The 23,652-nt window shown below is 34.5% G+C and overlaps 1 protein-coding gene across 1 annotated transcript in view; it reads left to right on the top strand.

Annotated features, from left to right (window-relative positions):
- Positions 1-23,652, top strand: part of NELL1 (neural EGFL like 1) — a 549,513-nt gene that overhangs the window by 463,496 nt on the left and 62,365 nt on the right. The window contains exon 13 of the mRNA XM_070957549.1: positions 4,160-4,255. Within this exon, the coding sequence (XP_070813650.1) occupies positions 4,160-4,255 (96 nt within the window). The remainder of the gene's footprint in view (positions 1-4,159; positions 4,256-23,652) is intronic.

Below are 23,652 nucleotides of genomic sequence, written 5' to 3'. Positions count from 1 at the left end.
CCTCACTGTTAGGAAGTTCTCTTCCTTCACAGAAATCTCTGCTGGATCATAAATGCTGTTTTTAAATAGTTATACAACTTTGAATTCAAGTTTATATTACATCATGCTTTTTAACAATAACAGGGACTTTAAAATTTCATTTAAACATCCCCAAATAACTTATTTTTGTTTCTAATAAGAGTTATGATCATACATATGAAGACAGACTTGTGTATGCCTGGCCCCTATAACAATTTCTTCTTTAGCTTAACGAAATAGTATTATGCCTCACCACACTTCAGTTGACTGAGAAATTGAGAAGCCGAGGTCAAGGAGACACCCATTTTTATTAACTGTCCTTAACTAATATCCTTAACAAATGATATTTCAGTGCTATATATTTTTGTTTTCTCTTGTTTATATGTTGAATGTAAGATAGCAGTTCACAAATATGAACATTGCAACATCAGTTTTCTAGGGAAAAGATGTTGCCATGGATTTGCTACAAGAGCAAAGTTAACACCTCTCTCCTTTTCACAACAACCACATCCAACTCTATTTTCTTGAAATTATACAGCATGTACCAGTAGTAGATTTGTTATAAGTTGATAAAAAGATTGCCAAAGCCCTTTCTTTCTGTTGTTGCTTTTACTGTTGTGCTGAGAATACTAATTTTCTCCATATTGCAGTACACTGGAATGTTAATTCAATATCATTTCTACTTAGTGATCTCTCTGAGGTTAATAAAGACTTAGTTGTTTCAACTTGGATTTTTTTCAAGTGCTAAGCAATTTAATTTTACTGAGAAAGGAAGACATTTGAACTGAATTAGCTATGCCATCGAGGGAAGTTTTTGTAGCATAACTCATGTTCCATATAGCACTTATTTCTCTTATTCCAATTACAATGAAACATGTATTCCCATCAGCTAAATGTATCTTTTTGCTTATCAGGCAATTTTTTTTTTCTTTGATGGTAAAGCTGCACTTTCTCTGACTACCTTAGGCTTCAACTTCTGGGACGCTATTCTGAATCAAAGCAAATTTAATCAGCGTGTCGTCTATGATTTCTTTTTAAAGATATAAAATTGACTTTGTAAAAAAGAAAAGTTTCTTAACCAAGCAATCCCCTCCAGCTCCACTTTGTAATAGTTTGACTCTACCATCTTTCCTTATTTTGATTCCCTATTATGTATAATATATCATTTCCCCAAAATGAGTGAAATTGGCACATGTTAAATCAACTAAGAAGTCAATCAAGAAATATCTGAATCATTAAGAGTTACAGAACAGGTCATATAAATTCCAGAACAGACTAAAGATTAAAAACTGGTCCAAACAGTTACTATTTAGAAATTAACCTGACAACTGCCATGGATTAAATTAAAAGATTCATATTATTGTAAAGTCTTTCTTTACAATATCTAGTAAACTAGACATTTTTTTACAAAATCTAGTAAACTAGAATAAAACTAATTCATTCAAAAGGTGAAAAAATATTTTGAGTTAAAAATATACATGATTGCACGAGATTCGTATAAAATGTCAATATTAATTTGTTAAAACGACTTGGTCAGAAATTTGGAACCTTGGTACATTAAAAAAGGGGGGGTTAGGTTAGTCATATACAGTATATTCAAAATCTGCTACGAACTTAGGCAACTAGCTATAAAAAACTTTAAAACGAAGACGGGAGAGTGCAACTATTATGATTTTAGATTGAATATTATTTATTTATTTTATCTCTTAAACATATTTCTATGCCACTGCAATCAAAGAAACCCTTGTCAGCTGACATAGGAAAAAGTAAGCATCAAACATGCTTAATACAAAAAAATTATAATAATGAAAACACAGTGGCACTACAGTCATATAAAGAAGAAAGAATTAAAAAGATGGGAAAATCAAGGCTGTCCACAAAATTTTCAACAGTTTTCAAAATATGACCCAAAAGGGAACTGCTTCTTCTAAAACAGGGTGTCAAGCTGGGCCAGATGCATCATTTGCAGGTCACACCTACCCCACCTCTTCAAAGGCAAAAAAGTCACGACACGTCACATGACACATTCGAGTTTGACACTCGTGTTCCAAAGCAACTGGATAAAGATAAACGAGATTATTCAAGATTCTTTCCTCAGAATGGTCAGAACCACACTGCTAATTCAACTAACATGTATTTAACATGTGTTTTGAGAAACTATAATAATAAGATAATTTAATATGTAGCAATAATTTTAATTCAACCTTATGTGTATATCTCATTTTAGTTTCTTGTCTTTTTTCCTATCTTTATTTTCCTTCTTACCTTTCTTGTCTTTTTTTTCTATTTTTTAAAGGTTATTATAATTATAATAATATAATTATAAAACAAAAATATTAAAGGTTATTATAAAACAAAAAAGGAGGTACCTCATGGTACTATTTTCTCTGCCCACCTATGAACAATTACAAATTAAGATTGAAGCCCCAAACAATTTGCATTTTTATCCGTTTATGCTGAAGGACTTTTTCTATTTTGTAGCACTTTCATATCCTTTGTAGCTTTTCTTTGGCAGTGCTCCTGTGATTGCAGGATGGGTGGGAGATTATGTTGTCAATTCTGATGCAAAAGCCATTCTTTAAATATTCATTATAGTTTCTCTTATGTAGCCCACAGGATGTCTTATGAAATGTAGCACACAGAATATGATTTACATTGCTTATAAATATGTGGCATTCTAGGTGGTTCTTGACAAGTTATTCACAGCATTTCCAGTGATATCCAGAGAGGAAGATGTTTGATATAAATTCATGGCCTTCTTTCTCTTATAATAAAGACGTCTACACAACAAAACCTAATTTCAAACAAGACGTTCAAAGTAATTGTTATTTTTATCTTGCTTGGATTTCATGCTACCATAGTAATAGTAGAACTATGTGGGTCTCCCTTATTTATTTATATTTTTGTCATGTTATGTAGTGTATATTGGATGTGGTGACCCTTTGAGCTGCTGTATGCAATGAAATTTCATTTTAATGTATGCCGATTAGTGAACATTTAAAGTGACAATAAAGTTATTCTAAATCTAAGACTATTGAAATGTTACTAGAGCTGTGTACAATTAAACCATGGCAAAAGAGCATTAAGACAGGAAAGATTTAAATGGGCTTACATTTATTTGTCACAAGTGTGTGTAAATAGCTTTCTTCAGGTATTCATAATTCTAACTCTGCAACTAAAATAAACTTTTCGCTTTTGTCTTTACATCCTCTAACCATCTTCCAATGATGACGTGTCAGTTCTGAAAAGGGGATCTAACTACATTTATTCAGAGGTTCTAACCACATTCATTCAAACATAGTTTACTAAACATAGCTCTAGAGGTCCTACTTTGTGTAGAAGTCTAAGCAGTTAAATGTAGTTTTATCATGGAGAAAATCTATGTGGGTGGTAGGAGTTCAGAACAACTTGTTGATACATAATCAATCAGACAAATATATTTACAATTCTGTTCAAAATGAAGCTGAGATGATCAGGTACAGAAGAAGAAGAGCAAGTACTTTTACTGTCACATCTTGAAAGATTTAAAATATGTACCATAGTCATTGTGTGTTCAGTCTTTTTAAACACATTCAAAAGCTCACATATGTCTTTTTCCATATTATGTTATTCTCTTTCTGCCTTCAGTACTTGTTCCATTAAAACAATTGATTCATAAGATACAGAGGGCTTTATTTAAATCAATACTTTATGTAACTCTCTGAGCCCAACCTATATTACAGAGATCTTACTGTGGAGATAAAACAAAGGGTAATCCTTAATTAGACCAGCTTAGTTCCTAGAAAAAAAAGTGGAATATGTCATCATTACAGTACTAATACTACTATTATTCCTCTTGCAAATTTTCTCCATATCTTTAGTAGTTTATTAAAAGCATTCAAATGTATGCTTTATCTTTGTAATGACGTGACTAGGCTTAGTTCCAAAATGTTTTGTTTTATCCCTTTAATACCCATGCCAAATAATCATTAACTTTTTGCTTTTGTTAATTTTCTGTATGGCTTTCTGTCTTTCTCCCTACGGCTGTTATTTGAACTCCGTTTGTCTTTTAATAAATTGTACTTCACCTCTTTCTGGGTTACAAATATATGTCCCTGTTTTATTGTACAATGCAACAATTAAATGATGCTTTCCTTTTCAGCGTTCTGTGAAGAAGGATGCCGATATGGTGGGACATGTGTTGCCCCCAATACATGCGCCTGTCCTTCTGGATTCACAGGAAGTCATTGTGAAAAAGGTAATATGCTAATTTTCTGCAAATAATTTTCTCTGACTTAAAAATTGCAATTACATATATTAATACTATTTCAGTTTTTCTCTTACTATACTTGCATCAAGGAAATTGATTGCCCAAGTTTAACATAAACCAGTAATTTCCCACATGTATGATGGAAATTTGTAGGAGCAGACTGTTTCCTAACTTAGGAATTGGGGAGGAATACTGTAAGGTAGGAATTATGACATCAAAATATCTGGTGCTGCAAAATTGGGGAGTTAGATGGATGCATGTTACTGCTCATTTCTTATTGAAAGTAATTCGATAATCATCCAAATGCATAATTGTTAAAAAAAGGTTGAAGAAAAATGGAGCCAATGTGACACAAAATATTTTGCATCAACTGATCATAAAATTTAATTAGAAGCAGTTGGATAGTATTCTACACAGAGTCATAGGGTACCAGGACAGCAAAGAAGAAAGGAATAATGGCTAGTCAGATCCTGGACAATCGAAGGTTTTTCTATATGTTGCAGAATACAAAGAAATTCATCATTAAATATGTTTGTATGTTGCCTTTCCATAAGCCCAATGTTCAAAAACTTCTACGTACGTTTGAATGATAATGCACATCAAAGACCAACACTTGTGCAATAATTAAAGAACAATGAACAGGCCTTCAGTAAAAATTAAATATTTCTAATTACCGTATTTTTTGGAGTATAAGATGCACTCCCCCCCCATAAAAGAGATTTGGGTGCGTCTTATACACTGAATGTAGCCCCCCGCTGTCCCCCCAGAAAATGGGGCATGCAGAGGCAGCGATAGGCTATGGCAATCCCTGCAGCCTGAAACAGCCGATCTTCGGAAGGCCAATCAAACCGACAATCAGCTGCTTGTGCTAATCAGGCTGTGCTGAAGCTGAAATTGAAACGGGCTTTTTGCTGCAAAGAGGCAAATTGCTGGGAGGCAGAGGCAGATTTTTTTTTCTTATTTTCCTCCCAAAAAAAAGGTAGATGCATCTTATAGTCCAGAGCATCTTACACTCTAAAAAATACGATAGGTTCTAATTAGAGTTAGGCAACAAACTCATTGGAAAAATATATGAAAGAATAAAACTGAAATATATGTCAATAGATGTTGTATAAATTACCAATAACTAAACTGCATTTAATAATTCATAACTAGTGGCTTGACATCAGTACCCACTCCCAATTACTTAGTATTTTAATACTATTATTCTTGATATACCTAATAAATAGTAATTAAAACACCTGATGATCACACATGAATAATAAGGGTAAATCAAGTTGAAATAGAAAATTAGGTGCACTCATAACAATTCAAATATTGGCTTGCATTTTCCAAAGCCACATAGGGATAAAACTGAGGCATAATTTCTTAGCAATTAAAAACAAAACAAAATAAAAACCAATGATACCAGACAAAGATTTCCTAAGGCATCGCAAGCCATATCTGGCCTCTTATCTCAAGCTCATTCAGAATACCCTGTTTGCCCCAAAATAATACATCCCCTGATAATAAGCCCAATTGGACTTTTGACCACATGGCAGTAATGCCAAGCACTTATTTCAGGGTTCAAAAATAAGACAGGATCTTTCTTATTTTCAGGGAAATATGGTATTATTTTTCCTTAGTATATATTCTAAAATATAAAAATACAAAAGCAAAAAATAGGAAAAATAAAGGAGAGAAAAGGGAAGGGAAAAGTGTAGAAAATAAAGGGGAAAAAAAAGAAAAGGTGTTGACTTCCGACTCCCTTTGGTGCAGTAGAATAAGATAATAACATCAAACCTCTACTTTTACTTTTGCATAATAGTATAAGATAGCCCTTTCTATAATAACAAATCTATCTACATGTAATTGGAAAAACCCAAAATCAAACTTTCATTTTTTCCCGCTTTTCCCACTTCAAGCACAAAGTCCAGAAGCAGTTTCCAAGTAGAAAAAAAAGCAGTTGTGTTTATTTCTTTAATCAAAGCAAGCAATTTAGCCATCTCTGCTAAAGCCAGCTGGTTCAGAATATTAAAGATAGAATAAACCTTTGATTTGTAGATGAACTGTTTCAGTGGTGGGTTCCTACCGCTTCACTCCGGATTTTGCAAACCAGTAGTAGCGGCACTTGGAGGCTCTGCCCACCTGCCCGGACATCATCACAGATGCTCTGTGCATGCGCAGAAGCGCCCCCCCGTGCGCGTACTTCCATTGTGAACCGGTAGTGAAGGTAAATGGAACCCACCCCTGGACTATTTCCTGTTGTGTGTGTATGGAGGAGGGACATATTCATATCATCTAAATCTATAATTTTGCAAATCTAATGTTTGCAGCAAAAATATATCAACCAATCAGATACTCCTCTCCACAAATTAACTAACTATAACCTGCTATTTAAAAAAAAATTAAAGTTATTGGACAAAGCAGCCCATTGCCATTGTGAAATAGCAACATGCTTGAATAGAGAAAATATGAAACGGTCCAGTGCTGTTTTTGGTCCAAAATGCAGTATAGTTAGATAACACCTCTGCTTTGCAAATTGCATTGTAGTTATTGTGGTTGTAAGTCAAGCGGGACCTGATTTTACCACAATTTTTACAGCAGTTAAGTGATTCACTATAGTTGGTAAGAAAACCACATAGTCTTAAACAATGCAAATTGCTTAATGGGCAAATCAGAAATCAGAAAAAAGATTGCAAACTGCAATCATGTGACCCCAGCACACTGCAATCAATAATAAATGCTGCCTGTAGCGATCAGTAGGCCTTCAGGTGCAATTCAATGTGTTGGTTGTTCCCTGCAAAATACTATATGGCAGAGGTGTCAAACTCGTGGCCTGCGGGTCGGATGCATCACATGCTGGCCACTCCCACCTACAGTTTAGCGAAGGGGGAAAAAGTCACACGAGTTTAACACCCCTTCTATATGGTGTTGGATGTACCTATATGATGGATTGTCTTTGTGCCATTGTTTCAACCTGTCCTGATGTCAGTGTCTCAGCACTGACATAGAAAAGGAGAGGACACCTGTAAGATTAGACAGAGTTAACATGCTCTGATCCCATCAACTAGGCAATGTCACTTCCACCATCCATTCCTGTTTTGTTGCCAGATATTTTTCTGTTTCTTTTGTTTTTCCAGTTTGCATACCAGCCAGAGTCTTTGAAACGTTGGGTGGTTTTACAGTAAGTTATAAATAGTTTACACATACATACTACAATACTGGAAGCCAATTAAAGCTGCTCTTTCTGCCCTGTTAACTAAGAAATGATTAAATAGCGCATAGTGACTAAACTGAGGGTTTTGAATTAGATGGATTGCAAAAAAAAAAAAAAAAGTAGCTCTGAGTTTTTTGATGTAAATAACAATTATGGTAATATAGAGAATTTTAAAGGTTAACAAAATATTTTTCTAATTAGAGGAAAAGATGGAGGAAACATACATTGCATAATGCTAAGGGCTACAGTGCCCTGTAAACTACCGCCACTTGAGGTATTTCATTGACAGATTAATACCATTGTTTGGAAGTGCCCTGAGTGGAAAATTCATTCCTAGTTTTATATTTCAGAAAGGGAGAGATGAGGGGAGGTTCAAAGGAAGATATATATTGAAAAGATGCTTAGTGAATTTCTATGAAGAAAATACATAAATTCAGAAAGGAGCTGTGCAAATAAGAACAATATATTATTTCCATGCAGAAGCAAATGATATTTCTTAAGATCTAAATACAGTGAATCCTGAAATAGTTATGGTAAAAGAGACACTTCTTTCCTCTTCTTCCCCATGTCTTAGTATCATTATTACTACCAAAAGTATATTATTAGTAATGCTATACTCTTAATAACAATTGCTTGGTCAGTTCAATTCAGTTCAGGTTCTTTTGGAGAAAGAGATTTATTGAGGATAGTGAATTTTATGAAAGACACAGAAGTGATAAAATTAGGCTCAATGGGAACACTCATGTTTTATTTATTTTTTGTTATGAGTGGGATAAAAAGTGAAATGTTATTGGACTTAAAAATCAATTGTGCCATTTTCTTAAGAGAAAAATTTGCCAAAGATGGTGGCCTTTGTAAATTAGTGGAATTAATAGAACACTAAAGTTTAACTTAGGCTTGTGTTTTGGTACTGTGCTGAGGAAAGTTTACTGAATGTAAGGGGATTGTGAAAAAAATTTGTGTCATAAAATAAAGGTATATTTACTTTCTTATGATTTTCTCTAAAATGCGACATCATTGGGTATTTTATATAGACATAGCAAGTTCTACTTTTGTGGTGAATTGGAGGACCTGTAGTCTTGCTTCTTGATAATGAACACAGAAAAACTGAGCCATCCAATTCCAAATCCATGGTTATTTTTAAGGATTCCCCTTTGTTGTTGTCATTCATTTTTCAACAACAAATACATTCCCCATCATCCCTTTTGGCATCTTATATTCTTTAGGTTTTATTATGGCTTCAGTGGCTCAATCTATTTCCAACCAATTAAAGATTAAGTGACAAAACTGAAAATGTCAAGGCATCTAATAGATAACTAGCTTTTACTATGTGACAACATCACTGAAGGCAAAGTATGCTATTAATTTTTTTCCACATTTGTTCTGAATGTATGCGGCAGGGTTGACATTTTGATATATGGTGTAGTTATGGTTTTAGCACGGCAAAAAGAGATGTTGGCCTTTCCCGCTTGTTTGCCATTTCTCTAGCTCACATACAACCCTTCCCACATTCAGGTGCCATTCTGATCCATATTGTTCTCACTTTGAAGAAAAAATGAAGACCTTCCCCGGGAGACATTTGACTTGGACTAGAATAATTGATAGTTCCTTAGTGCACTTCATTTTAGGCCACTCCAATATGAGTCATCGATACAGTGAAAACTGTACTCTTTACTGAATTAATACACAAATAAATATATAAACATCTCCCTCCAATTTTTTAAAGCAGCAAACTCTGAAAAAATTAAGATGCTCTGCTACTTCTTATTTATTGACTTATTTATTATTATTATTCCAAGGTTGAGACTTTTGTAAAACAAAAAGATTTCAAAAGAAAGAAGGCATATTGGATTTTAAGCACAAAATATTGTAATATTTTACTTGATAATTCTCTTACCTATTATGTCTTTCTTCCACATAGTTTACTGAATATATAAAGAGCTACTATTGTTCACCAGCCAACAATTTGCTGTCTTTAAGAGACACATATACTGTATTAAAGGATAACCAGTTCAAGTGCTAATTATGAAGTATTTGAAAAGAAAATGCAACTTAGATATATATATATTCAGGATATTTGTGTAGGAGGAAGCATTCAAGATGCAAATTAAATCAAGACTATTTTATTCCTTTAAACTCTGAGTTAGGGACCAAATGGCCTTTTAGATCTGAGGCTGGAAAATTAATTATATGCACCAGAACTCTTCTATAAGACATAATGGAGACAGGTGTGGGTTGACCCTTGCCATAGAAGATTGGTGGGACTATAAAGTTTACATGTGGAAATAAATATAAAACCTTATTTGCGTCTCTGGTTTGAACAAAATTAAGGCCTACTAAAGTCCTTCAGAGGCAAAATGCAACAAATACTCCAAGAAAAAAAGAGAATTCAAATATTAATTTGATATTATTCTTATGCAATAAGGAACGTTATTCATGTTGATTCCTTGCCTAGCCAACTCATTAACACTACAGTTCTCCTTGTATCCATTTAGAATTTAATCCAATAGAGTTCAGTGGTCTTATTCCAGGAAATTCAATGTAGCTTTAATGTTTACTATTACTTAAGTGCCGCAATTATTCCTTTTAATGTAAATTATCTATTAAATAAATTGCAAGTCGCAGACTATAGCATAGACAGAAGAGCTTTCATGTGAAAGAGTGAAAATTTCTTTTTCTTTATTTGGTGTTTCTGAATAGCTCATCTTTTATCTCCATCAGTCTGGTCTTTAGGAATGATACTCATCTGTCTTTTGAATGAGACATAAAATGAAGGCCTTAAACACTTGTGTTTCAATGGAACTTAGATCCAATTCCAGCTTTGGTAATTACTTTGTCTGACTTTCCTCACAGTTTCAGTGTTCACTTCTTGACTTAAAGTGTTGTATATTGCTACTGGCACACAGAGTGATTGAAACAATTTTACCCCGGGGGTATCTGCATTTTAGCCATTGGTGAAAAAAAAATTGGCTCATATCTACTTACGGTAATTTGATAGGAGAGTTATTCTGCTAAACTCTATATGAAATATTGTCTCACCGGCCCTATTTTTTTTTTTTTCAAAACAACAAGTGTAATTTATTTTCTGCTATTACTGTTTTCATGTTGCATTTGTTGATAATACATGTAGCAATATAATCAACTTTATATATGTTTGCCCCTACTTTTCATATTCAGGTGGATTACAGCATTAAAAAGCAATAATAAAACACTAAAATAATTGGGTTAATATAACCTGAATTTACTGGCAATCAGAGAGTGGCAAATTAGAATCAATTTAGAGTGAAAATGTCTACTACAATACAGTGCTTTACCTGGCTGGGAAGGAATCAGATAGGCTTTTCCTGAGAGAGTGTTCTTCAGCTGACTGTTCCATTTTCTGACTTCCACAGGAGATAAAGATTTTTCTTAAGTGTTCAGCAGATAATGGCATGAAGAAGGCTTCAGAAGTAGAAATGTGAAGTCAGGGAAGAAAAAAAAAAGGAACTGAAAAATAGTTGAGTGCAGGATGCTTTTGATGTTTATGGCAAGATTTGTTTTTAAAGGGATATTATCCAGCTACTCTAATGTAAAAATTAGATAAAATACTAGACTGAGTAACTGCATTTTATAAACACAAAATGATAGGGTGAAGTTGCTTTTAAAGGAATATAAGGTAAAGGTAAAGGTTCCCCTTGCACAAATGTGCTAGTGGTTCCTGACTCTAGGGGGGGCAGTGCTCATCTCCGTTTCAAAGCCGAAGAGTCAGTGCTGTCCGAAGACATCTCTGTCTTTGGACAGCGCTGTGCGAAGACAGCTCATGCCGGCCACATTTAGTCATGTGGCCGGCATGACTAAATGCCAAAGGTGCATGGAACCCTGTTACCTTCCCACCAAAGGTGGTCCCTATTTTTCTATTTGCATTTTTTATGTACTTTCAAACTGTTAGGTGGCAGAAGATGGGACAAGTAACGGGAGGTCACCCTGTTATGTGGCACTAGGGATTTGAACCACTGAACTGCTGACCTTTTGATCGACAAGCTCAGTGTCTTAGTCATGGAGCCACCGTGTCCCTAAAAGAATATATACACATATACACACACATATGTGTGTATGTATATGTATAGATATAGATATACAATATTGTGGCTGTATGAATGGATGTAAATAAAGAAAAAATTAAAGATGTGTTAGGTACTAGGATACAGCTTGCCAGGAAGAATTAGCTGCCAAATGCACATCAAAAAAGACAAGATCTCTGTCCTTCTTCTTCTTTTTTTTTTTCTATTGCTGGTGAATATAATGCCATATTGTAAATAAAAAGCCAACCAAAATTTGTTTTTATATTATATTTGGCACAAGGCTGGAAAAAAAAAACCCTCAAAATACAAAAGTAAGGCATAAATAAAAAGTTAAAAATTGTTCCTGGGTGCCAAATAAATTAAGACTATCTTAAGAATTTTTCATTTTCTGGGTAAGATGTGTGTGTGTGTGTGTGTGTGTGTGAGAGAGAGAGAGAGAGAGAGAGAGAATGTCATCTGCCTGTTTCCAATGCTTTCTGACCTTAGCATACCAAACAAAGTTTGTGTGCATATTTTCCAGAAATTAATCTCATTATATTCAGTGAGGTACAGTTTTCAGTCAATGTGATCTGGGATTGCAGTCTAATGCTCTGGGGCATGAGGTATTGTTCTGCTCTTGCATAGATATTGTGCTGTTCAGACAGCCTTGTATCAGGGGATTTTTAACAATTAAAAACAATTTCCCATTCAAGCCAAAGCTTTATAGAAAGAGAATTGCATCACTACGCAGTTGAGTTCCACACTTGTGTATTACAAGCGAAAAGTAAAACTGTGAAAAGTCAGAAGTGCCAAAATTGTGCTTGTAAAGAATGGTACTTTTAATTTTTCTCTGTGATCCCCTTGGAATCAGACAGCTAAATTGGTGGGGTGTGATATTCATATTCATGGAACTAGGGGGTGTTTAGCCCTAAGAATGCTGAGGATGGGTATGATAATATTGGTCAAATACCTGAAAGTCTGTCCCCCTGTTCTCCATCATTTCAGATTATAGGACACCAATCAATGTATTTACATGAAGGCAAACTCTGACTGAATAATAGTGGAACCAGTATCAGGCTAGATGGTGAACTCCTTGTTCCTGGATATATTCAAATGGAGGCTGGATAGTATCTTTGGGCAATATTTTAATTTGGATACACTAAGCAGATTATTGACCTGATAGTCTAAAGGACACCTTCTCTTTTCATCAAAGTAAAATATCTTTTTGGTCTTCATAAATAGATAATTTGGTACTTGCCTTTTTTAATGAAGCCATATCATAGTATCCATAGGATTGATTAGCTATAGCAGAAGTCTTCAAACTTGGCAGCTTTAAGACTTATGGACTTCAACACCCAGAATTCTCCAGCCAGCATAACAGAGCTGGCTGGAGAATTCTGGGTGTTGAAGTCCAAAAGTCTTTTTTTTTTTAAATCAAGTTTTATTAGTGTCCCCCCCCCCACATTCACCCACATCTTTTTTGAACAGAGTATTGGCCATATCTTATCTTATACAATTTATCAAATTCAAATACATTTTATTCAATTACAATTTTTGCCACAATTTTCTTTTTTCCCTTTTTTTAATCATATCTCAATATTTCTTTGCTTAATTATATAAACAACATCTTCATTCACCCTCAAATTCTAATTTTCCTGTTTATTCATATTTATTCTCTTTTATTTTTTAACCATTCATTCTTTATCTTAGTATATTTATATATGTTCGGGTTGCCTTTCTTCCATTTCATCTTTTTTGTTGTACAGCAATCTTTCTTCTCAATCCTGCCATCTTCCTCTCTTCTTTCCTTCTTACTTTCTCTTCCCCTCCTCTTCATCTCTTATCTACTTCCTTTCCCCTTCTCCTTTTCCTCCTCTCTTCCCCCCTCTCTTCCCCTCTCTCCTACTCTAATTTCCCTTCCCTTCCTTCCTCCCTACTCTTCCTTCGTTCCCTCTCTCTCCTTCCTCTTCCCTTCCACCTCTCTTCTCCTCCTTCATTTCTCTCTATTGCTGTATTCATTTTCAATTTAATATTTTCCACTATGGTATCCAGGCAACCCCAATCTTTCTCATTTATTAAAAATATTATTTGAAATTCCCCTCCTCTTTTTAATTATTAACAAATATTTCAATTTATTGCATTTTTTTCCTTGAAATCTTTGTTAAAATAATCTTCCAACCCTTGCTTTTTTCCCTTTAACAATGTATTTCTTCCGTTTTACTTCTTACAAGTCTGTCATTTACATCATTTACTAACATTTCATTTTCATTCAATTTTACATTTCAATTTCAATTCCCATCTTAATTTAAATTAATTCTTTTGTTGCTTTTATTTCTCTCCACTTAGTGCTTCCTCCAACATCAAAAACATAGTTCATTTTTTTCACATTTCATCTACTGATCTATTTTACATTAAACAGTATTTTCACATATAATTTCTACAACTAACATTCTTCTCTTTATTAACATATTAATATTTTCACTGACTCTTATCCATTTTCTTTTAAACTCTCCACAATCCCATTTCTTGATGCTTTCCTCCCTTTCTCCCATTCCCTTACCTTCTTCCTCTTCCTTTTCTTATATCTCCCTTTCTGCCTCTTTTCTTTAATTTTCACTCTGTTAATTTTTCCTCTCAATATTTCCCCATTTATTTCTCTTCTTTTCAGTTTTGAGATGTATTCTCTCTTATCCATTTTTATTCTATCACTATTAATCCCAGTGTAATCATCTTTATCTTTATTTTCATTTATTTCTTTTTCAATATTTTCTCCTTGTTTCTCTTGCTTCTCATTCTTTTCTCTTTCTTTTTTCTTGCATTCTAACCAATCCTCTGCTTCCTTATTTCCCTTAAATGCTTCTCTTATTTTTTCAAACATCTCCCTTAATATCTCACATTCATCCTCCATATTGTCACTTTGGAAGGCTAGAATTTTCCAATTTGTTACTTTCATTTACTTATACTTCTAGTTTCAAAGTCCATGTGATATCTCCTTTTTCTTTCCAGATAGTGTTCAGTTCAAATGCTCCCTTGAGCCATCACAATCTCAGTCCTCGTCCTCTCTGTTTCTCTTAATCTTTTCAGCTGTATACTCCTACGGCTCTTTCCCACAATCTCTCCTCCAGCAGATGTCTCTCTTCAATTCACAACTCTTTCGGCAACAAAGTATCCATTTTATAACTCCACAGGAATGCCCATTTCCTCTCTTCTGAGTTAAATCTTTTTATTGTTTAAAAAAATGTCCTCTGTCTCCTTTTCCCTTGTCTTGTTTTTATTTCTTCCAAAATCCAATTTTAAATCCAGGTGGAAGATTCCTTTTAGGGCTTTCGTTTTAACTTTAAAGTTCCTCTTTCTTTTTTTCCCCTCCGCTTAAATTCCCAAGTGCAAATTAGCCACTAATTGCTTGTTGGGACTTCTTTCAAGCTTTTAAAAGTTTTTTCTTCTTACCTGTGAGTTGGCCAATCACTCATCCGGTAACAATACTCTGTTCAATCACCACTCCTGCACTTCATCTTTCTGATCGTGGCCGCTCCAGCTTTTAACTGCTCCATGGCTGCCTTCCTTCGCCGATGGGTCGAAGACTAATGCCAACACTTCAGGGAACTTGCTCTTTCCCTATCCGTGCCAGCCTGTGTCTTCTTTCTTCACTGTCCCTACAAGACAGCTATGATCCCTAGGGATCCCCCAAAATCGGCTCGGATATTGGTGCTCTTCTGGAGCTCCAGAATCCACACCATATCGCCCAAAGCTGGCCACGCCCCTCTAAGTCCACAAGTCTTAAAGCTGCCAAGTCTGAAGACCTCTGAGCCAGTGGTGGGTTTCTAAATTTTTTACTACTGGTTCTGTGGGTGTGGCTTGGTGGGAGTGGCATGGCTTGGTGGGTGTGGCAGGGGAAGGACACTGTAAAATCTCCATTCCCACCCCACTCCAGGGGAAGAATACTGTAAAATCTCCAATCCTTCCCCAATCCAGTGTAAGGTTACTACAAAATCCCCATTTCCTCCCAATCATCTGGGACTTGGGAGGCAGAGAATAGATGGGGGCCAGTCAGAATTTTTACTACCGAACTACTCAAAATTTCTGCTATCGGTTCTCCAGAACTGGTTAGAACCTGCTGAAACCCACCTCTGCTCTGAGCTATAGGATAGATTGGCAGAGAAGCATAACCTCAGAAATTTAATTTTGAATGTACCTCTTCTGCTCCTCCTTTGAATCTCCAAGTTTTTTTTTTTATAAAGACACTAATAATGACACACACACAAAGTTATTGTGAATGATTGCCATGGGTGAACATTTAGTTACTAGATTGCTACTAGAAATGGCCTACTTAAATCCTCTCTTATTACAAGTAGTTGTTCAGTCACTTAAAAAATGAGGGAACAGTCAGACTTTGGATGAGGAGAATTGTTCCGCTGCCCAGTCTCTACTGCATTAGAAAGATAGTTGGGGGGAAAAAATCAGAAGTAACATTTTCCACAATTAGAGCAATACAGTGACTGAATTTGTTGCCTTTTATTTTTCATATTGAAAACTTCTTGATAAATATATACCAGTAGTTGATTTTTCTTGTTGATATTTTTTATCATCAAATGAGAGATGAGAGTGCTGTGGTACAAATTACCTATTAATGGTTTGGGCATTTTTCTTCCTGCTTTAACATGGAAGAAAAAAAAACCCACGTAGATTAGAAGAAGGCAATTGCAAACCACTTCTTTAAGAATACTGCCAAGAAAACTGCATGGATGCACTTATCAAGAGTTGAACTCGGTTTGATGGCAGCTTTATTATCTTTATGGAATTGAGTAGTTCATAGGCATATTTTAAAAGGAATGAATTTCACAGAACTCAGTAGCTAGTACCAAGTTTTAGCAGAATTGTCTGCTAATAAGAGATGGCACTGGGTTCTGCATTCTTTATTCTCTGTACTTATAGGAAAAAGAGAATAGAATGAACAATAGAAAGAATTGTTCTTGGTATGTTCTCAAAGGTGCTTTTTCAAGAGGCAACTGGAGTGGGCTTTTTTACTGTTTTTTGTTCAAGAAATGTTTCATTTCTCATCCAAGAAGTTGTGGTGGCAATGTGTGTGTGTGTGTGTGTGTGTGTGTGTGTGTGTGTGTGTGTGTGTGTGGAACGATAGGTACAGACAGTTGAGACTGGATGATGGTGGGGTTCAGAAGGATTATATTTATTTGCAATCATCTGGTCGTTAGCACTTTCCCTGAGAGCTCTTGAAGCCACTTGGTGGGTTTGTTTTTGGCGTATGATTTGCCCAACTATGATGTGGATTACTGAGAATCTCCACAGAAATTTGAACATTCTATTTTCGCTACAACTACGAGGATTAAAGAATGCAGCAATAATGTCATCTTAATAAAGAGTGTCCAGTTTCTCAGTCTGGTGAATTGAAATGATTTGAAAAGTTGAAATGTGAGATAAATGTTTTGCATTTGTATGGGATAATCTCATGTATATTATTTTAGAAAGCCTCTGTAATTGGAATATATGGAACATTTGCACTAAGAGTCTCTACCTGTTTGTTATTTCTTAATTAAAAATAATAACTTTTATTTGATATCCTGGAATTATATAACCAATAAAATTTAGGGTCATTCATATTAATTAAATGAGCCTTTATGAGGCTTCTCTTATTTTATGCTAGGGTTGCATTCCCAGAAAACCTCACATAAAATGAATCCACATAAAATGAGGCATTGAACCAGTAGGGGAAAAAGTAGGATTATGGTGTCAATTAGTATAAACAATGCTAATACATTTTTAGTGCTTTATTCTTAAACACCGCATGACTCAAACATGTTTTCTATCTTGTCTCTCTTTTGGGTCCAGTAAAGATATTTTATCCTTGTTTCCTACAATTGGATTTCTTAATGCATCTAATGCATGGCAAGAAAAGAGGTAGAATAAATCATGACACTACAAATTTCATTAGAGTTTTGTTAAGTTTTGCTGAGATCATCCTAGGGCTGAGGTTCCTTTACTAGTTTTGGTGCAACATTTGTTAGAGATAACCTTTACTTTTCATTTTGTGGAAGATGGTTGGACAAGATTTTGATAGTTATTTTGACCCCATAGTGACAGTAGTAGCTACACAATATTAGTGTTCTAAGTACAGAAGTAAGTAGGAGACAGGGTACATAACTACAACTGCACAACATGATGGTAAACACGTAAGAAGTATTTTTTAGCAAGAAAATGTTCAAAAGGCAGGAGGATGACTTTTATCATTTCCAGAAGGCTGAAACCGATTATGCCGACAAAAGGAAATAATAATGGTGTGTGTGTGTGTATGTGTGTATGTATGAATGTATATATGTATGTATATATAACAATACATTTGCATAAAGTAAGGGAAATCTGTAGTTTTTATAATAAAACACAATGTAGTTTCTCTATGGTACTCTGAGGTAACAACACTTATTCAAAGGAAGGAATAGAAGGAACCATTGTAATATTGACAGTGGAGATTCATTCTCCGAGTTTATGGAATGGTTTCTGAATATTTTGTTACCAGGCTAGATAACATCTTCAGCAGAATTTAGGGGATGTCAGTGTTCTGTTTATAAGGGCTTTGTGTGCTCAGTAGGTCTTGTGATGATAAAGTCACATCAGGTGAGGGTCACATTAGGTAAGGGTCTTGTGATGGGTCAGGTGGGTCCCATAAAGTGAGGATCTTGCGATGGGGAAGTCATGTCAGGTGAGGTTCATTGGGACATGAAGTGGTGGTTTTGGGGGGGTTGCATGGGTTGGTTGAGGGTCGGTGCTTTCACTGGTTGGTTGTGTAGTTGATTTGAACTCTGAGGGGTTTGTAAACTGGTTGTAGGTCAATGTGTCTATTGATGGAATTGCTTGTGGAATAACAGGCTTTGATAAACTCATGAGTGTGGTGGGTGGTAGCGAGGACAATGATTCTTTTATTGCTCCAATCAAATTGGTGTTGTTCAGTGTCAGGGTGGGTAAAGATTAAGGATTTGGGATCATGGAGTTTGACGGCCAGCCAGTGTTTGGGGATCCTGATTTTTAATTGAAAGGGAATCATTGTGGCAAAGTATTATCCTTTGCTGAAACTGTTTTAAATAGCAAAAGAAAATATCAGCCATTTCCAGTTCCCACCGTTTCATTTCTATATTAATCTACATAGTTAGATTAGAAAAAGGGAGTCTCAGTGTTCTTTAAAAGAGAGGAGGGCAATTAAAAGCGAAGGAAACCATTCTTCTAGCTTTCATATAAACAGTGGTATTTTTGTAACTGGGTCAAAATTTTGAATGGAGAACCATAGTAATGTGATGCAAACTCAAGCCTTTTGATACATGTGTTGTGACATCACTGACATATACCAAAGGAGTGAAGGTTGTGTCACAATAGCACAAAACTGCTTTTGTTGTTTTGCTTTATTTATTTATTTATTTATTTATTTATTTATTTATTTATTTATTTATTTATTTATTTATTTATTTATTTATTTATTTAACAAAAGTGCTGGGTCTTATGGATGCCTTGGCATACAAGGCAAAATGTCACAGGAGCCTGAGATTTAGATTCATCCAGCACATCCGAACAATAATTATTCTGTACAATGGAAATGTTGTGAAATGTAAAGCAAAAGGTTGAGGGTGCATTATTTTTGCATTCTGCTGCATTGAACAAAGTCAGAAGTCATCATTTTTTGTCTGTCTCTTTATACTTTTTCTTTCTCTCATATTTTGAATGTTTGTTTCCCTTATTTGTTTCTCTTGTAATGAAACATAATAAAATGTATAGCAAAAATAATAATTGTTCTTTATGTCAGTTATTTCCTGAAGCAGTTTTGTGAATCCCTGCATTCTAGGAGGTGAGGCTGATGCTTCCAGAGAAAAGGAGCTTCTTAGTAAAAACAGTAAAATGCTTAGTAAAATGCTCAAGTACATAACAACCTGTTAGGTGAATGTGGAGAGACACAGAGCCCTGCCCATCTGGTATAGTAGCTATTATCAGAAATATGTTAATGGCTTATTTTTGGCTCACAACAGAGCTAAGAAGGTGGCTTCGTTCTAACAGTTTAAAGTTTATCTAGACAGAAGAAGGAGAAGAGGAAAAGGATAAAAATAAGTAGTAGTCATAGTAAAAGTAATAGTAGTAGTAGTCGTCATCGTCGTCATCGTCATCGTCTTTTTTCTGGAAGATTCCTCAAACTAAACAAACTATGGCAATCAGATTTTCATAAACTTTTATTTTATTCTGTGCTAAAGGTTGTTCAAATTTCAGAGAATTTTATCCTGCAAAAGACACTTCTCTTTTATTACCTCATTCCCGGGATGCTTTAGTGTTTCTTTTGCTGTGGTTTTTAACTGCTTTATTGGTGGTGGGAAATATTACTAGTGCTGTTATTTTCTCCATTATGTTTCTTCATCATTTTGTAGCTTTCCTAGGGGATTGTGTTTGTAGCTCTGAAAAAGCCCAGGAATTATTTTCCAAACTCTTCACTTGGTGTTTAATTGAGGTGTAGGAAACTACACTATACAGTATATTATCCTTATACTTCTATAAGAGATGATTATACAATGACATGAGAGTCAGATAATCTCTTGGTTCCGTCGTATTAAAGAACATGAGTTACACAGTCATATTTTTTTTTAGGAAAAAAAATCAAATATTTTTTCTCCATCACACTGAATGAAAATTGTACTGTAAAGCAGGCAGACAGATACAAAAATGAAATCTTCAGCAAAATACATTAAATAACATATGACCATATCTCTTTTCCTGCCTTAGTACAGGTCATTTGTAGATCTTATTTAATTTAGACTTAGATTTAGAATAACTTTATTGTCACGTTGAATGTACACTAATCGGCATTCATTAAAATGAAATTTCATTGCACACAGCTCTCAAAGAGTCACCACCTCCATTATACACTAAATAAATTGCAATTGCCCCTATGCATGTTACCTGGAAGGCTGTTTTTAATGGGACACATTTTTGAAACCCTAGATACATGCTACTTCATAAAATTCAGTGCAATTTTTAAGATTGAAGATTTAGGTTATTTTCTAGACCTGTTGTTGGTTTTATGCATGGATAGAGGTGTAGAATCAGTTAAAATATTCATTCCTTACTTGTTAGTCCTTATTTCTGGGTTTGTCTTCTATATGATGTAGTCCTAATTCTATAGCATGGTAGTTAGAAGATCTATCACTGCACTGAAAGGCTGTCCGCAATTTTAAATTTCTAACAATTTGCTGGCTGTGATTTTTCTCAGATATTCACTATTGAAATATCATAGACTTTAGGGTAATAAATCTTGCAAGCTAATGTATTGATTTGCATCATGAAAAATGTAAACATTCTAGTTCATCAAGCTTAATATTAAGTACTAACCTCTTAATGATATTTTACTTAACTGTCTTGCTGGATGATGACATTTTGATCCTAGCACTTTTTCATTCTTATAACCTAGGGTAATTTTGTCACTTGGTCATTGGCCAATATTGATCATATGGAAATGACAGGTTTTTCCAGACCCCAGTTCTTAGATGATCTGTTAATTTTCCTATCTTTTTCTCTTCTCTTTGCTCCCACTTTTTGATTTGGAGTAATGGGTTTACTTTTGAAGCAGTGATTTTTTTAAAAAATAAAGTAGATATCTTCAAACGCTATAGACTTATCCATCAGTGACACAAGGAACATTTTCCCATATAGTGAAATAAATAAACAATACAGTAGGAGTGCTAATATCTGCAAGGCTTTGCATTTCAAAATTGCTTTTGCTGGTGCTGAGATTACAAAATAAGACCTGTTGACTTTCTACTTTATGGCCAGGCCTTTTTATATCATGCATTTGAATCTCTGCAATAAATGAACAGAAAAGCAGTGTCTTCTGTGCTTATCCCAGTGCTCTGAACAAATGCCTTTCGGTTACCTTGACAACATTTAAAAAAAACATTTTTTGCATGACGATAAACTATATTTGTAAAATGTAATACCTACACTTTAGGCGTATAAGAGTATGCTTCATCTAAACAATCATCTTCCCTCCTCCAAAGGATTATATGTATTATAGGATATAAGACTGACGGAATCATATATGACTCAGACCCTATCACTACTATCATTATAAGTCAATGTGTTAGATCTTCAACACCAGCATACTTGAAGATAGTTTTGTGCACCAACTTGATTTCTGTTGAATGAACTTCAAAGGAATTATTAGTTACTGTTATTGTAAATGTTTCTTTTTTCTCTAGTGGAGCAAATAAAAAGATTTTCCAACCATTTGGTCAAATGTCCTTGAGTCGGTTGACCTATTTCCACCCAATTTCTTTTTTGAAATATCTTATATATGTTTGTTGTTGATATTTTGCTAATTTGGATTGCTTAATTTGATAGTTTTTGCTTTGTTTTGTTTTGTCTAATGAAGCAAAAAGAAAAAATAAGGGGGGGAGCAGCTATCCAGAATTGAGCTTTGTTCTGTATAGATAGAGATACACAAAACTGTTTAGCATATGGTGTTATTTTAAATAAGGCACTTGATTTGCCAAATAAATCTTTGTTTATTGTTGCATGTTTACATAAGCAGCCAAGAACACTTAATGAAGGATTTTCAAAAGACAGACATTTTAATACCCATGTCAAGTCTCTCTTATTAATGTTCCAACTGGCATTTTGGCAGTTCCAATGGCCATGTGATAAATTGGTTTATATGGATTTTTATTGCTTAATGAAAACCTCTTATTTAGAAATTGAACCTCTGGTGTGTTTTTCAGCCTAAATAAAGAACTCAATAATTGGTTAGATTATTAAACAAAAATGAAAGCCATCATATAATCTCTTGTTTTACCCCATCATTTGTCTTATGAAGATATTACATTAATTTCATATATATATATATATATATATATATATATATATATATATATATATATGTGTGTGTGTGTGTGTGTGTGTGTGTGTGTGTGTGTGTGTGTGTGTGTGTGTATGTGTATATACACGCGGATGTGCATATGCAAAAAATTAAAATCTCGGGTGTTTTCCCACGTCATTGTAAATAAGTTGGTTAAAATATTTAAAATCCTGGTTAAAATCCCAACTTAAAATCTTCTAAAAATCCTTACAGAGCACTCTGCAAGGTCCTTTAAAACCTCAGTTAAAATCCTACCAGTGACTTTAAAAGTTTTTCTTATAGCAACATTTCGACAGGCTCACAACTCTGTCATCTTCAGGCTCTGTTTCATTTAGAAGCTATGGGTTCTCTGTTGCGAGGTCGGAACTGTCGCTTATCTATATTTGCTGCTGCTGACGTATGCTGGCTAGCCTGCAACTCTCTGTCCCGATTGGAGGACAGCAGTTTTTCTTCCTGCTTCCTCATCCTAGCTGCTTGGCTGCGTGTTACAGGCCCAGCTTTCTCAGATTCTCTATTATTATCTGTCTGCTGTAGAGGGGAAAGGATTCTGGTCGGCATCACAGCACCCTTGATTGTTAGTTGAGATCTCAGCCTGATCTCAGAGAGAGAGGATCGAGCCAGAAGACGTGGGTAAAACCTGGCTAGAAAGAATATGCACATAAAAGCCTACGAAAAAGAAAAAGAAACATACACACACACACACACACACACACACACACACACACACTTTCTTGTTTGGTTTAGCAATTTTATCCAAAACTAAAAAGTATTTTAAAGATCTGAGCCATTTTCTTTTTTTCCCTTTCCGTTTCCATATGTGATACTCATCTCAGAATCTTCCAAACTCTTCAATCAATAATAGTGGATAATCATTTCTGATTCATAAAATTTATAGATCTTCTAATAATCACAATTTTAACTTACAAAATGTTATAATATACATCTGGAATTAAGTTATTACTGTTTTTCCATTTGGTGGTTCCTCTTTTCTTTTTCTCTCAAGAAAAAGAATACTGGGAAAATCCATTTTGAGTCTATAAAGCAATCAATAATTTGGCAGTAATTCTTTGAATTTTTTAAACTTAAAATTCAGGGTTGTTTCAACTTACTTTTTAAAAAATCAACTTTAATTTAAAATCCTAACTATGTAAAAATCTATGTTGACTATATAAGTAGAATACGAAAGGAAAAAATAACTATAATTAAAAAGTGTGTAACAGTTACACCATGGATTATATCAGCCTCTCAATTT

Source organism: Pituophis catenifer, unplaced genomic scaffold (assembly GCF_029215685.1).
Source record: "Pituophis catenifer annectens isolate HBS135680 unplaced genomic scaffold, rPitCat1.0.hap2 SCAF_1, whole genome shotgun sequence".
Taxonomy (NCBI): Eukaryota; Metazoa; Chordata; class Lepidosauria; order Squamata; family Colubridae; genus Pituophis; species Pituophis catenifer.
This window is presented reverse-complemented; position numbering and strand designations above follow the sequence as displayed.